The sequence below is a fragment of the Canis aureus genome, chromosome 4 (assembly GCF_053574225.1).
Source record: "Canis aureus isolate CA01 chromosome 4, VMU_Caureus_v.1.0, whole genome shotgun sequence".
NCBI lineage: Eukaryota > Metazoa > Chordata > Mammalia > Carnivora > Canidae > Canis > Canis aureus.
Genome location: NC_135614.1, coordinates 76,980,465 through 76,997,963, shown reverse-complemented (window position 1 = coordinate 76,997,963; position 17,499 = coordinate 76,980,465). Strand labels below are relative to the sequence as shown.

At 38.2% G+C, this 17,499-nt stretch overlaps 1 protein-coding gene across 4 annotated transcripts in view; it reads right to left on the bottom strand.

Annotated features, from left to right (window-relative positions):
• Positions 1–1,483: 1,483 nt before the first annotated feature.
• ZFR (zinc finger RNA binding protein) overlaps positions 1,484–17,499 on the bottom strand; it is an 86,123-nt gene continuing 70,107 nt past the window's right edge. For 3 of the 4 annotated variants that reach the window (XM_077896335.1, XM_077896336.1, XM_077896337.1), the window contains 3 exons: positions 8,133–8,244; positions 7,709–7,806; positions 1,484–3,016 (listed from right to left, as the gene is read on the bottom strand). In XM_077896335.1, coding sequence (XP_077752461.1) covers positions 2,837–3,016; positions 7,709–7,806; positions 8,133–8,244 — 390 coding nt within the window. In that variant the 3' untranslated portion in view covers positions 1,484–2,836. Of the gene's footprint in view, positions 3,017–7,708; positions 7,807–8,132; positions 8,245–17,499 lie in introns of those variants that run through there. The other variant, XR_013378707.1, reaches the window with a different exon arrangement.

The following is a 17,499-nucleotide window of genomic DNA, read 5'->3' as shown; positions in this document are numbered from 1 at the left end:
ACAACATAACCACACAAGACAAATTGAGCTTTTTTTTTAAAGCAGGAAAAAATTTGAAATTCTCTTGACTTTAAAAAACCAGAATTCCTTTGCCGTACTGTTCATGCAATTCTGCATTTTTAATTTTAACTGAAGAAAATAGTGGTGAAGAAAAAGAAAATACTAATTTGAAGTGTATTATATAATTGGGAGTGGATGAGAGGAATCAATTTGCTTTATTTGGGCATTATCATTAAATTACTATACCTTAAGAACAGGGAAAGCCAGCCTGAGATGCAGATAATAACTGATAATTAGTTGCCAAAATAACTGGTTCAAGAATATATTGGTAGGACGATGCTGAATACTTCTCTTAACTAGAGTTTATAGTTTTCTTAAAAAAAAAAAAAAAAAAAAAAATCAAATAAGGGCTCCCTGGTGGCACAGTTGGTTAAGCATCTACTGGTTTTGGCTCAGGTTGTGATCTCCGGATTGCGGGACCAAGCCCCCCACACTCAGTGCAGAGTCCGCTAGTAATTCTCTCAGCCCTTCACCCTCTCATGAGCTCATTCTTTCTCAAATAAATCTTAAAAAAAAAAAAAAAAAAAAAGTCAAAGCAGAAGATACTAATGAATACAAGTTATTTCACATAAAATGGTTAATGTGGGTCTAGCCACAACTATGAAAATAATTAAATCATGCAAAAAACTAGTATGGAAACAATTATTTTCATAAAAAATATAAATAGCATCAACTGTGTTATCTATATGAAGACACCCAAAACAAATGTAAAAATTTTAAACCAGGCTGAAAACATGTTTAGAACATAACTGTAAGATGAAGGGAGCAGCCTGGAAAGTGATGAACATGAATTTTGAAACTTGACTCAATTTCAATCCTGTCACATTAAGTTGATTTGTGATCTTGTTAGTTAGCCACTCTGGGCTTCAATTTTCTCTTCTGAAAAATAAGAAATATAGTAACTATCACTTATTGCTTAAATGGGAAAACATGAAATAACCTAGCATGGTATGCCATTGGTGCACGTTAGTTCTTGCCTTCTCTAAGACAACAGTGAGAAACAAAATCAGAAAATTTTACTGGGCAAAACTAATTTTTCAAGAGAGTAAAATGAGACCTAGAAATATTAAACAAAAACCAGGGGGTGTGGGTGCGAGTGAAGAAGGCTTGGACGTGTTACATAGCTAGTATAGGACAAGATTGGGAGAGAAGCCCGTCTCCTGTTCTAGTTCTCCAGTGGTACAGTTACCTGGTCTAGTTGTAAGGGTATAGGGAGAGATTCTAACTTCAGAAAGACACTGAGCCAACATACTACTAAATTATAAATTCTTCTGGAAAATTATGTGCTCAGGCAATAACTATTTGTCAGGAATGACAAGATATAAGTACCCAATAAATTTGAATATGGTTTTACCAAAGCATAAGTCATTTCAAAGCAAAAGTAGTTTATGAATTAATTCTAACATATAATACATTTAAGTCATTATGTGAATTTAAGTTTTTATTTGTGTATTTCACTGTAGTGCTGTGACAACAAAATGACATCTGTGTACCAGAGCATACATACATCAACAGTAAGATGTAACTTTTCATTACACCACTGCTAGAATATTTAGCTTTTCGTAGGACACATAAGCATGTAAGATGGCCACACCAAATAATTTTCTGTTTTTTTTCCCTTAGATAACCTTAATTTTTTTTATCAGTAATACTTTATCAACCTCACTGTTAAGAGAACTGTAAATTATCTGGGTGATGGGGTGTGAGGGAAGGGGGGAGGAATCATTCAACTGTGTTATACTGTAATAGTTTGCTACAGTAATCTCACACACACCAATAAGGAACTGTCATCATAATTAAGGGCTAGTTACTGTTGTTAGTTGCACAATGATAAAGTTCTTTTGAAAATATTGGTTAGCCCACTTATATATGAAAAATGCCCTTTCCACTTATGCAGAAGAAAAAAATATTCAGAAAGTTATTTTTGGCCTTGCTATGTCAAAAAGTCAACTGTACAAAGATCTACGTGTCAAACCTAAAATTATAATTTTAAAAGTCTATTAAAAACAAAAATGTCATGCATTTTTATTATCAATTATGCAGAGGCTTTAAAACTGTTGCAAGACCATATAGTATATATTAGCTTTTATACTGCTAATGCACAACTAACAGCAAACTTGATTAGATTAACAGAAATCTGTCTTAATTACACCTTTATATATCACACTAGAGACAAATGCCACAAGATCTGCAGAAACATTCAGTTCTGAGCACTTAAATGGCAGGATAACTTTTTGTGTTGTAATCCATCACATACAGAGTAACAAAACAAAAGGAAAAAATTCTGCAGTTTCACGTTACAAAAAAACGTACTGCTGTAAAATATTAAGAAGGGGAGTAAAGGATATCATCTATAACACAAAGTAACAACTAGTGTCAAAGAGCAAACAAAACTCCTAAATAAAAATATCAAAATACACATAGCAACTGAAGCACAAATACTGCATTAAATACAGTAAAGATTTAATAAGACTAGTTAATAAAAGACACAAAAATAGGAGGAGCTAGGGCAACCAGTAAATAAAACCAAAATAATGGGGAAAACATGTGAAGCATTGTTTTTCCCCTAGTTGGAGCACAATTTTTTTGGGTGTCTTTCCATTCATATAATACCTAACACTGTACATTAAGATATTAATGTCACAGAAAAACTTGGTTCTTCCATGAAATTCTTTAAATTCTTGATAAATTTTTCAAAGTAGACATTATTATGAATGAAAAACAACCAACAAATGGGCACCTGTTGTTTTTAACACTGCAGATTTACAGGAACTTTTTAAAAGTTATCATAATCTTTTTTGTCTTTTTTCCCCTCAGCTTCAAATCCATCAACTCCATCGCTATCCCTTCTTCGTTTCCTGTTGTTGTGGATGTTAAAACGTTGGCTCATTTGGGGTAATGGATCCATGCCTAGAACTTTGTGTATCTGGCGGAATGCAAGGAGTCTCAATGCAAACTGCAACAAAAAGGACCAGAATTCAGAGTTAATTTTAAAAACCAAAATATTATTAACTAGGTTTATATTTCCATATAACAATATAAAAAAGCATGTTTAGTGAAATAAACACCTCGAATAATATTAAGTTTCACAACTGAAATATTCTGTATGTTCTAATATTTATACTTTCGGGCTTTTCTGTATGTATGCTGTTTTGCTTTTTAAACAGAAGTTAAGGGGTTCCTGGGTGGCTCAGTCAGTTAAGTGTCTGACCCTACCTAGGTTTTGGCTCAGGTCATGATCTCAGGGTCATGAGACTGAATCAAAAGTTGGGCTTGGTGCTGGGAGTGGAGCCTGAACATTCTCTCCCACTCCTTCTGCCCCTCCCTAACCCGCTCATATGCACTTGCATTCTCTCTCTCTCAAAAAAATTAATGAAGAAAAAAAAGATGTAAGTTAAAAAATAAATCTCTAAAAAATGTAATTTTTACTACACGGTCATGTATGTGCAGGAATGTATTAGGCATCAATATTAGAAAATTTCAAGACATAATCTATCTTCAAATTTCTGGGAATATATACCCCTTAAATTAATTCAAAATATAGTCATTTAATTATATGGCAAATTTCACAATATGGTTATAATTTTCAATGTAAATGTTTAGATTATTTTTTGAGATAATATAATTAACATATCCTAGGAGTCACCTCTTAAAGTGTACAATTCAGTGTTTTTTAGTATACTTACAAAGTTGTTCAACCATAACTATCTCTAATTTCAGAACATTTTCATATCCCCCCGACCCCAAAACCCCATGACCCAATGTTAGTTATTCCTCAACCCCTCCAGCCTTAGTGACAACACTAATCTACTTTTCTATTTCTATGAGATTTGCACACTGTGGACATTTCATATAATATATGGCTTTCTGTGCTGGCTTCTTTTACTTAATGTAAGATTTTTAAGGTTGATCCATGTTGTAGCATGTATCAGTACTTCATTCCTTTCGATGGCCAAATAATATTCCACTGTGCAGATTATTCCCTATTTGTTTATTTATTCATTCATTCACCAATTGATGGGCACTTGGGATGTCTCCACTTTTTAGCAGTTATGCATAATGCTGCTACAAACATTCCTGTACAAGTTTTTTTATGGACACATTTTCAGTTCTTTTGGGCATTTAGCTAAGAATCAAACTGTTATCCAAAGTGGGTGCTATTGAGACAATTTTTAAAAATTTTATCTATTTATTTGAGAGAGAGAGAGAGCGAGCACAGGTGGGGAAGAGAGGGAGAAGCAGGCTCCTCACTGAGCAGGGAGCCAGATATAGGGCTTGATCCCAGGACCCTGAGATCATGACCTGAGCCTAAGGCAGAGAGGCTTAATAGACTGAGCCACCCAGGCACCTCAATTATTGTTTTTTGAAAGCGAGCAAGCAAGAGCAAGAGCACATGTGGGGCATGGGGAGGTAAGGTGGGGAAGCAGGAGGGACAGAGGGCGAGGGAGAGAGCGAATCTTAAACAGCTCCATGCTCAGTGCAGAGCGCAAATGCAGGGCTCAATCTCATACCATGAACCCATGACCTGAGAAGAAATCAAGAGTGAGATGCTTAACTGACTGAGCCACCTGGGTGCCCCAAGACTATTTTTAATACCTATTTATTTTCTTCAGTGGAGATTCAGTTGTTGGTTATAATTATCTGTGTGAGAATTTACTATTCTAGAACTTTCCCTGATTATATGATTCTAATTCCTTAGGACTTTGCCTCATATATTGCCTTTTGAAATCCTGAAAGTCCCCAAATCATCTATGTTAAGGACTGATATAATATACTATTTAGTCTGTAATTCTGGATTTTTGCCAGTACTGGGTGCTTTTCTACCTCATTTAAGCTATAAGGCTGTTAACTTTCTGAAGAACTAGGAATATTTATCATAATAGAATACTAATTCTTTATTGAGAGACTATAAAAGATAAACAGAATGTTTTCTTCTGTATTCACAGAAAATACCCAAAGATATCTGGCATACAATAATGAATATTAGTAGGTTTCTACTGCAGGGATACTACTGCTAATCATCAGCCTATTCAAATACTAGGAGCTTCTAAATACAGGAATACTCCAGTAAGTAAAATTAAGCATCTGAGATTAGAGTGAGCATCCTATAGCCTCTTGTTATGCATGTGGCTTGTATGTATTTCTGACATTAACGAGAGAATTCTGCCACATAGTTGGCAATTATTAGCAGCAAACAAAATTTGAGGATACTGGAATTATTCCCAAAGACATCTTGGAATTTTAAAATAACATTGAGGAAGATTTAAGGTTCACTTTACAATTTCTTTTGAGGGGTGAGGGTTAATACCTCTGGCAAGGGATATGAATAAATGACCAAGGCTGTATCTCGCAGAAGCAACTTGAAAAGATCACTGAAGAGTAAGACTACAGAAACATTCAAAAATAAAGATAAGCATGGGGGAGGGGGATAGACTTAGAAACAAAAGAAGGAAGAAAATTATTAACATGGGTGCTACAGGTCACCAAGAAATAAACTGAAACCAAAACGGGTACAATTCCTAGAGCTTACTCAGATTTTACCAGTTACATATGCACTCCTGTGTGTTTAGCTCTAATGCAATCTTACCATATGTGTAGCCTTGCACAGCCACATCACAATTAAGATATTAAACTGTACCATCACCACAGGATTCCCTTTATAGCCACTATCAACTATCCTTACTCCCATCCCTAACTCCTAGGAACTACTGCTGTTCTCCATCTCCGTAATTATGTTATTTCGTGAATATTACATAAATGGAATAATGCAGTTAACTCCTTCACTTTCTTTTTTTAACTTCTTCACTTGTATTTCTTATTTATTTAGGAAGACTTTATTCATGGAAGACAAAGAGAGAGGCAGAGACATAGGCAGAGTTCTGGAGAAGCAGGCTCCCCGAGGGGAACCTGATTCCTTCACTTTTAATCACTTTTTTTTTTTTTTATTAAAAGATTTTATCTATTTATTCATGAGAGACACAGACAGAGGCAGAGGCACAGGCAGAGGGAGAAGTAGGCTCCTTGCAGGGAGACCGATGTGGGACCCATCACAGGACCCCGGGATTTCACCCTGAGCCAAAGGCAGACGCTCAAAAATCACTTTTAACAAAGACATTTGTTACTACCTCCTAAACCCAGACCACTTTCTTCACATTAATTCACATTCATTAAAAAACAAAAAACTGGGCAGCCCGGGTGGGTAAGTGGTTTAGCGCAGCCTTCAGCCCAGGGTGTGATCCTGGAGACCCTGGATAGAGTCCCACGTCAGGCTTCCTGTATGGAGTCTGCTTCTCCCTCTGCCTGTGTCTCTGCCCCTCTCTCTATGAATAAATAAAATCTTAAAAAAAATATATTTTTTTTTACTTTAATCTTGACATCTCCCAAATTCCAAATTATTGCTGCCAGATGAGGTAACAAATCAAGAACTTAAATCCAAAAATTAATGTCTTAGAATGAAATTACTACTGTTCATAACTAGCTGCCTTTTCTCCCCTTAGTACATTTTTGGAATAAAAAAGGAAAGCTATAGTAATTTTAGACTTTTTTTCCTTCCTTCATTAGATTCACGTATTTTTTCTTTTCTATAAATCTTTTCCCAATAAAATTATTAACTGATAGTGATAATAGCTAACATTTATTAGTAAGATCCTTCCCATATATCAGATATTGTTAATACACTTATATACATTAACTCATTTAATTCTCCCAATAATCCTGCCTGACAGGATATACTACTTTTATCCCTGTTTTATGTATCAGATGGCACAGTTAGTATTTAAACCCAGGGAGTCTTCACTCTAGAGCTCACACTCCCTCACACACAAAGATTTATTTAATTGAGAGAGAAAACTTACATGTAAGTAGGCATGGGGTGGAGGGGGCGGGGGGACACACAGGATGCAGAGGGAGAGAAATCAAACACACTCCACGATGAGTGCAAGAGCCCAACATGGGGCTGGATCCCACAACCCATGAGATCATGATCTGAGCCAAAACCATTAGTTGGACACTTAACTCACTGAGCCACTAAGCCACTCCAAGCCCACACTTTTAATTAACTACACTAGACAGCCTTTACAGTGGCAAGAGAGGCTAAATTAACAATAATTACCATAAACCACACAGCATTTCATTTACGACCAGAGTCTATGTAAACAGTTCCTATACTGATCATGATATACCCAGATTTAAGAAGACACTGAAAATTCAACTGTATTTTTATATAATACACTTAAACATAAGCATTACAGTTAGAGTAATACAATTTAACTTTTTTTTTTTTTTTTAAAGATTTTATTCATTTATTCATGATAGTCACACAGAGAGAGAGAGAGGCAGAGACACAGGCAGAGGGAGAAGCAGGCTCCATGAAGGGAGCCCGACATGGGATTCGATCCCGGGTCTCCAGGATCACGCCCTGGGCCAAAGGCAGGCGCCAAACCGCTGAGCCACCCAGGGATCCCTACAATTTAACTTTATATTAGTGATTTAATTTAACTTTAAATTATATCACCTCCAAGGGCTAACTTACTAAAGAACAGAAATAAATATTACACAGCTACTTCTTCTAAAGGACAATTATAAAACACCAAAACCTTAAGGGCAATGACCCAACAACAAAGCTTTGGGATTAGGAACACACTGCTACCTGTGCACTGGATGTGATGTCTTCACGCTGTTGGTCAGTCATTGTTGCCAAGGTATCAAATGGATCCTTCTCACAAGGATCCAGAAGTCCAGGACTACCTATAAGCAATCAACATAGGGAGAAAAACACATTAGCAATATCCATTTGATTCTTTTTTATTTTTATTTTTATTTTTTTAATTTATGATAGTCACACAGAGAGAGAGAGAGAGGCAGAGACACAGGCAGAGGGAGAAGCAGGCTCCATGCACCGGGAGCCCGATGTGGGACTCGATCCCGGGTCTCCAGGATCACACCCTGGGCCAAAGGCAGGCGCCAAGCCAAACCGCTGCGCCACCCAGGGATCCCAGCAATATCCATTTGAAAAGAAAGAGTTCTTATTCAACTATTAAACACACAAACATTACAAATGAAGCAAAACTTACCTTTAAGAATAATCCCTGAAGAAATGCACTCAAAAACTCTTCTCAGTGCATCTCCAGGGCTCTGAGGACTAGAAGCACTACTGATTGCTTTCTCTACTAGTAACTCCATAGCCTACAAACAAAAATATAAAAAAATGTGTTTAACAGCTTATAGACTAAAAAAAAAAAAAAAAATTTTTTTTTCATTTCAAATGAAATACCATTTTCAAATACCAGAATGACAAATTATTTAAAAGTTGTCATTAAAATTTTTATTTTATTTCTTAAAGATTATTTATTTGACAGAGAGAGAGAACACATGTGCGAGCGCACACAAGCAGGAGTGGCCAAGGGAGAGGGAGAAGTAGGTTTCCCACTGGGCAAGGAATCTGATGTGGGGCTCAATCAGGACCCTGGGATCATGACCCAAATTAAAGACAGATGCTTAACTGACCGGGCCACCCAGGTGCTCTGCCATTAAACCAGAAAATAAATCACATACAAAACAATCAAAATGAAAAAATAAAACAAGTAATGAAAACAAAACTCATGAGGCAATATATATATATATATATTTAAAGATTTAATTTATTTATTCATCAGAGAGAGAGAGAGAGAGAGAGAGAGAGAGAGAGGGGCAGAGACACAGGCAGGAGAAGGAGGCTCCATGCAGGGAGCCCGATGTGGGACTCGATCCTGGGACTCCAGGATTAGGCAGGCCCTCGGCCGAAGGCAGATGCTCACTGCTGAGCCACCCAGGCGTCCTACTTTCATTTAGATAGATAGATAGATAAATAGATTGATTTATAATATTTTATTTATTTATTTATTCATGAGAGAGAGAGAGAGAGAGAGAGAGAGAGAGAGACACGCAGAGAGGCAGCGAGGCAGAGGGAAGAAGCAGGCTCCATGCAGGGAGCCCGATATGAGACAATCCCGGGTCTCCAGGATCAGCCCTGGGCCGAAGGCAGGTGCTAAACTGCTGAGCCACCTGAGCCACCCGGGCAGCCCTCATTTAGATTTTAAAACTTGAGTTATAATTCACATAATTACCATCACATAAGATCCATCTTTTAGTGTACAATACAGTGGTTTTTAGTATACTTACAAAGTTGTTCAACCATAATCACTATCTAATTACATAATATTCTCATCACCCCCAAAGAAATTCCATATCCTTAGCAATAATAATTCATCCTCCTTTTCCTCCAACCCCTGGCAACCACTAAACCACTTTCTATTTCTACAGATTTGCCTATTCGGGACATTTCATACAAATAAAACCATATAAAAAGTGGCTTTTGCATTTGGTTTCCTACACCTAGCATAATGTTTAGGTTCACCCACGTCGTAGCTTTTACTGAAATTTTAAATATGACCATCAATATAACACTCAAAGAAACTGAATAGATTGGAACTGTAATAAAACCCTTAAAAAGATAATGAAGCTGAAAATACCTTAGTAAGAATCCATTTTTAGTTGTGTACCTACGAAGCTTATGGATATAATCTGAGGTAAAAACCATATCCACCTATTTGCCCCAAGGCCATCACACAAATCTGTTAAATAGGAATGACTCTAAAAGGTTTAGACATGTAGAGACTGCAGTTCCAAACAAATTAGGGATAAATTATAAGTGACATAAATTTAAAGAGACAGTACACATTAACAACTACAAAACATGACAGCTAGGGGCACGTGGGTGGCTCAGTGGTTGATCGTTTGCCTTTGGCTCAGGCTGTGATCCTGGAGTCCTGGGATCAAGCCCTGAATCAGGTTCCCCGCAGGGGGCCTGCTTCTCTCTCTGCCTATGTCTCTGCCTCTCTCTCGCTCATGAATAAATAAATAAGATCTTAAAAAAACAAAACAACAAAAAAGCAGACAGCTAGCAGCATGAGATTGAAAACAAAAAATGAAAGTGAATGTATAATGATAAATGCAAATCACAACGAAAAAAATTAAGATAGTTCAGTTTACTCAGTAGAAGGATGCAGGGAAATGTTCAAGACTTTTTTTAAAAAAGGGTTTTCACTTAAGAAACTTTTAGTATTTTAAGGAATCAGCTTCAGTTACTCAGACAACTCTATGACTGTATAATGAATATTTCTCCCTTTATAGACAAACCAAGTATTATTTTAAGATGTCAGACTGTGAAATCCTTACGAATAAGATCAGGGTCATTTATTTTGAACTCTTGTGCCTAGCATAAGGGGCCAATATATAGGAAAGACTAATATGTCTAGGAAACAAAATACTTTTGAAAATAATACTGCTCACAAGGGAAATTAAGGATAATAATTATCAAAATTAATGCTGTGCTTAAAATACAAAATACAGGGCAGCCCGGATGGCTTAGCGGTTTAGTGCCGCCTTCAGCCCAGGGTGTGATCCTGGAGACCTGGGATCAAGTCCTACATCAGGCTCCCTGCATGGAGCCTGCTTCTCCCTCTGCCTGTGTCTCTGCCTGTCTCTGTTGTCTCTCATGAATAAATAAAATCTTAAAAAAAAAAATACAATTTTTAAAAAAAAAAACTTATTTATGATAGTCACACACACGGGATCGCGCCCTGGGCCAAAGGCAGGCGCCAAACCGCTGTGCCACCCAGGGATCCCCATAAATACAAATTGAGCCATAAAATATGCAACTTTCATAAATAGAGTTGACCCTTGCTTGAATAACATGGGTTTGACCTGTATGGGTCCACTTACATGTGGATTTTTTTCAATAAGTGTTACCAGAGAATTTTTTGGATGCCTATGACAACTTGAAAAGACAGATGAGGGCAGCCCGGGTGGCTCAGCAGTTTAGCGCCGCCTTCAACCCAGGGTCTGATCCTGGAGACCCGGGACTGAGTCCCATGTCAGGCTCCCGGCATGGAGCCTGCTTCTCCCCCTGCCTGTGTCTCTACCCCCACCCCTGTGTCTCTCATGAATGAATAAATAAAATCTTAAAAAAAAAAAAAAAAAAAAAAGACAGATGAACCATGTAGCCTTGAAATATCAAAAGAATTTAAGAAAAAGGTATTACTATAATACAGGATACAGAGGTACCTAGGTAGCTCAGTTGGCTAAGCATCCAAATCCTGATTTTGGTTCAGGAAATATCTCAGGGTTGTGAGATAGAGCCACATGTTGATTGGGCTCTGTGGTGGGCAAGGAAACTACTTAAAATTCTCTCTCCCTCTGCCTACCCCTCCCCGTCTTTTAGGAGAAAAAAAAGAATACAGGATATAATACATATTAACATACAAATGTGTTAATTGTGTAATTGTTGGCAAGGCTTCCAGTAAGAGTGGGCTAAGTAGTTAACTTTTGGGGGGAGTCAAAAGTTATTCATGAATTTTGAACTGTGTGGGGGTTGGTGCTCCTAACCCCTGCATTATTCAAGGGTCAACTGAATCTCAAACTTTTAATAAGTACTTTTAGAGAATGTTAAGAGGAAAATAAGTATTATAGCTGATTGTTTAATGATATGTGAAGATATGTTCCAAGTAATTCAAAGCTTTATCAAAATCTGCTAACTGATCTTATAAAAAAAAAAAAGAAATGAGAATTCATGATTTATACTTGCATATAAAGGTAGAAACTAAAAACCAAGGAAGAAATAAATTATTGAAAACCAAAAGTCAGTATGTATACACCCACAATAAAACTAAGTCCACTATCTGCCTTCTGAGATCATTTGCTATGAAGGGAGCATTAAAAAAAATTTTTTTAAAAGATTTTATTTATTTATTTATTCACGATAGACAGACACACAGAGAGAGAGAGGCAGAGACACACCAGAGGAAGAAGCAGGCTCCAAGCAGGATCGACGTGGGACTCGATCCTGGGTCTCTAGGATCAGGCCCTGGGCTGAAGGCGGCCCTAAACCGCTGAGCCACTCGGGCTGCCCCAAAATATTAATTTTCTACAGAATACAGTTGTTTGCTAAGTAAGCAGATTATCTACAGTTAGGAAAGCAACCCAAGTAGAGTACACGTGGCTTATAAACTCTGAAATATATGTATTCAAGTAAAAGGACAACATCAAAGATGAACACAATTGAATTAGAGAAATAATATTTAGACTATAAGGATCTTGGTACCTTAAGTTATTTAGAGAGAAAAGCTCTCCATATTAAATTTTTTGAAATCTAGGGTTTTAATATTTACTTTATTTATTTTTAAAGATTTTATTTATTCATTCATGAGAGACACAGAGAGAGAGAGAGACAGAGACACAGGCAGAGGAAGAAGCAGGCTCCATCAGGGAGCCTGATGTGGGACTCGATCCTGGGACTCCAGGATCACGCCCCAGGCCGAAGGCAGGTGCTAAACCACTGAGCCACCGAAGGATCCCCTAATATTTACTTTAAAAACCACTCATGGGTTCCTTTCTGGCACTTAGGATTTTTTTTCTCTTTAAGATTTTATTTATTTATTCATGAGACACAGAGAGACCAAGACAGAGACATAGGCAGAGGGAGTGAGAAGCAGGTTCCATGCAAGGAGTCTGATGTGGGACTCGACCCCAGGACTCTGCGATCATGCCCTAATCCAGAGGCAGATGCTCAACCACTGAGCCACATAGGTGTCCCTGGCAATTAGGATGTTGATGTGAGGACATGGTGGGCCCTCTGGTGTAAAATTCCAGATTTCCCTGGGTCTTCTGATAGGAGCCATCGTCAACTGCTGGTAACACACAACCAAAAATTTATATTATCCTCTCTATGAAGGGGACCAAGGGATGACCGAACAGACTTCCTGCCATTGGTTTGAGTGCCATGGTGATGGCTACAGTGAAGAAAGACAAGCCAGAGCTCAGAAAAGAAGATATAGGGCAGCCCCCGTGGCACAGCGGTTTGGCGCTGCCTGCAGCCTGGAGACCCAGGATCAAGTCCCACGTCCTGGAGACCCAGGATCAACTCCCACGTCGGGCTCCCTGTATGGAGCCTGCTTCTCCCTCTGCCTGTGTCTCTGCCCCCCTCTCTCTGTCTGTCTCTATAAATAAATAAATAAAATCTTTAAAAAAAAAAAAAAAAAGAAGATACATCCAGCAGTGGTAATTCAATAATTAGTCATACAGGAGAGGGGCACCTGGGTGGTTCAGTGGTTGAGCATCTGCCTTTGGTTCAGGTTGTGATCCCATGTCCCAGGACAGAGTCTCACATGAGGCTCCCCACAGGATGCCTGCTTCTCCCTCTGCCTATGTCTCTGCCTCTCTGTGTCTCTCATGAATAAATAAAATCCTAAATATAAAAAGTCATACAGGAGAAAAGATGGTGAGTTTCTCTATTCTGAAGATAACGCAAGGGTCATAGTACACAATAAAGGCAAAATGAAAGGTTCTGGTATCACAGGAGCAGCTGCAAAAGAGTGTGCATACTTGTGGCCCAGAATTTCATTCAGTGCTGGCAGGATTGCATAATTCTTTGGTGTATTTGTTTTAAAAAATTGTTCTTAAATATTTGCACCCTCCCTACCTCACTACTTATGAATTCTATTTTCCTTCCCACCTCTAGTAGCAGTAGTAATGCTTACTATGTAGCAAGTACCATGCTAAACACTTTAAATGCACGACTTCATTTAATTCTGGTAACAAGATGCTATTACACCCCAATTTTTAAAAAAACATTTTATTTATTCATGAGACACACAGAGAGAGAGAGAGAGAGAGGCAGAGACACAGGCAGAGGTTGAAGCAGGCTCCATGCAGGGAGCCCAATGTGGGACTCAATCCTGGGACTCCAGATCACGCCCTGGGCTGAAGGCAGGCGCTAAACCACTGAATCACCCAGGGATCCCTATACCCCAATCTTAAAGATTGGAGGGGAGGTGGACAACTTAAAAGAGGTCAAGTAACTTGTCCAAGGTTACCAACTAAAATGTCAAGAAATCAGGCTGGGGTTTGAACTCAGGTCTGATTTTTAAAACGTTTTATTTATTTATTTTTTAAAGATTTATTATTTATTAATGAGAGCCACAGAAAGAGGCAGAGACACAGGCAGAGGGAGAATCCTGGGGTCCTGGGACTGAGCCCTGTGTCAGGCTCTCTGCTCCGAAGGGTCTGCTTCTCCCTCTCCCTCTGCCCCAGCTTGTGATAATAGATAAAAACTTCAAAAAAATAAAAAGCACAAAAAATATTTAACACTAGGAAGTTTTTTTAAAGATTTTTTAAAAAAGATTTATTTATTTATTTATTCAGAGAGAGCGAAAGAGTGGCAGAGACACAGGCAGAGAGAGCAGAGACACAGGCAGAGAGAGAAGCAGGCTCCATGCAGGGAGCCCGACGTGGGACTCGATCCCGGGTCCGCAGGATCACACCCCGGGCTGCAGGCGGTGCCAAACCGCTGCGCCACCGGGGCTGCCCCAACACTAGGAAGTTTGATTAAATAATAGAAATAATAGTACTTATTCTCTTCATTATAGCTAATACTAAGTAATTATATAACACTTAGCACTGGTCTAAGTTCTCACATTAACCAATCACCTTTTGGGGATAAACAGGACTATTATTCTTTTTTTTTTTTTTTTTTTAAAGATTTTATTTATTTATTTATGAGAGATACAGAGAGAGAGGCAGAGACATAGGCAGAAAGAAAAGCAGGCTCCCTGTGGGGAGCCCCATGCGGGACTCGATCCCAGGACCCTGGGATCACAACCTGAGCCAAAGGCAGAGACACTCAACCACTGAGCCACCCAGGTGCACATTATTCTCATTTTACAGATGAAGATGTTTGTATTAATAATATTTTATGAATACCATTACAACAAGCAACCGTATACACAAAAACCATTTCTATATTCCTGTTGACATAGGTTAATATTGGTACATGCATGACATACTTCCATTCCTAAATCCATGTGTAGGATGTTCTATTTTTGTATTATATTTATATATAAATATTTATGCATAGCACCTTATTTCATACTCAACAATTCTTGGTAAAAAGTGTCACCATCTTGTGGGAAAAAGATTCAGAGGTACATGTACTTTTAAGCAGACGTTTTCTGTTGGGGGTAGCTCAGTGTTACACTATTGTTTTTAAGCTAAAGTGGGTGAAATGATATACTTCAGGTATAATTTGTGGATTCTTTTCAAGGTAAGACAATAGTTGTTAGTTCTGAATGCCAGTGTCTAATCATTTAAAAACTCTTCACTGGTACTAAAAGCAACAGACAGGGCACCCCTGGCTGGCTCAGTCAGTAGAGCACACAACCCTTCATTCTCAGCATCTTGAGTTTGAGCCCCATGTTGGGGTACACAGATTATTACCACCAACAAAAAAAAGTGACAGATGGGAACTCCTTTACTACAAGCCACCATTAAAATCCAAAATACTTATATTCTTGAAAACAAAAAACCCCAACAAAATACACAGGAATACTGAATCACATTATTTCAACAGCTATTTGAGCACAGGGTAGAATTATGGCAGTTCTCTCAGATACTTCTTTAAAAACTGCCCTTTTACATTTGACAGATCATTCTTTTTTTAAAAAGTGAGGTAAAATTCACATAACATAAAATTAAGTACTTTAAGGTGAATAATTCAGTGGCATTCACTATATTCATTATGTTGTGCAACGACCACCTCTATCTAATTCAAAACACTGCCCTAATTCCAGAGTAAAACCCCTTAACTCATTAGGTAATTTCTCCCATTCCCTCTTTCCCCCAAGCCTCTGGCAATCCACCAATTTGCATTCTGAATGTACGAATTTGTTTATTCTGGATATTTCACACAAGTGTAATCCTATAATGACCTTTTGTGCCTAGCTTTCTTTACTTAATTAAGGTTTTGGAGGTTCATCCATGTTGTGACAGATCATTCTTCTTTGTAAAATATTCCTCACCCTCATCTATACTGTTCAGAAATAAAACATAATAGGGCAGCCCCAGTGGCGCAGTGGTTTAGCGCCGCCTGCAGCCCGGGGTGTGATCCTGGAGACCTGGGATTGAGTCCCGCGTTGGGCTCCTTGCATGGTGCCTGCTTCTCCCTCTCTGCCTGTGTCTCTGCCTCTCTCTGTAGCTGTGTCTCTATGAATAAATAAAAACTCTTTAAAAGAAAAAAAAAGAAATAAAACAATAAACATTAAAGAAATTAAGTATATGCCCTTTGTAAATTATAGCAGGCATACCATTCCAAAGGAGGTTTAGATACTATATAGCAATTCTGGTGTCAGACCAATCTGACAAGAAATCTACCTGTGTTTTTTTACTCAAAGGAAATAATCTGAATGCTAAATAAAACTGAAGATAATAAAGTTCATAAGACTCTCACATTTCTTTTATGAAAATCAAGAAACATTACTTTCTGCTTAATGTGACAGTATAAAGCCAAATTTCATGGTCTCTTGTCCCAACACAGGATCAAGAAAGATGTTACAACACACCTAAAGCAAAAATGTAACCGTTTCAACCAACTGGAGGAAATGGTCAGTGAAAGAACCTTTCCAAGGAATTGAGTGCCTTGAGCAACTCTCCATGCACCTCCTAACCTGGTTCTCCAGAGAGAGATGGGGGTAGAGTTGGCAGCTGAGTGAAACAAATCCAAAAATTTTTAGCAATAACCTCCCAACTAAGAGAGGTAGATAGAATAACTTATATTGAAGGCAGTCCCAGAAATTTTCCTAAATGTAAAAACCCCTTCTACACTCCCTTCCATTTTACCAGAGAAACGAAAAGAACAGAATTCACCATCCTAATAAAGATTTGTAGAAGAGAGAAAGAAAGAACAAAAGAGTCCTAATTATTCACATCTAATTATCTCTAAATAGACATCTGGCTAACATGTAGGTAAAAGAAAAATAAGTAAGGTAAAATATGCCAAAGGAGGAAGTGGTAGGGAAAATATATTATCATGGAGGACTGTGAACTCTCCACACAACTGTCCCAAAGTGGCTTCACAAATTCAAACACTGTTGGCTCAGGAAAACAGAAGTTGTTCCTAAAAGTGGATGGTGAATAGGAAAAAAGGTAGCAGATTCTGCATAGGCAAAGGCTCTAGGTGGCCACTCTGGGTTTGAAAACCAAAGCCTGAAGGTATGCCAATGGAATCTACCGCACAGAGTAGCATAGCACATTCAATCAAGATGTAGGGAGCACAGCCTATAGCTGCAACAAGGCTAGATACAGCAAATCCATACATTTTTTCTAATAAACAATACTCAAAGCAGAGCTCACAAAGGAAGAAAAAGGAGAGGAATTTAAAAAGGCATGGATTGGGCAGCCCGGGTGGCTCAGCGGTTTAGCGCCACCTTCAGCCTAGGGCCTGATCCTGGAGACCCAGGATTGAGTCCTGTATGGAGCCTGCTTCTCCCTCTGCCTATGTCTCTGTCCCCCCACCCCTGTGTCTCTCATGAATAAATAAACTCTTAGAAAAAAAAAATAGAGATGAAAAAT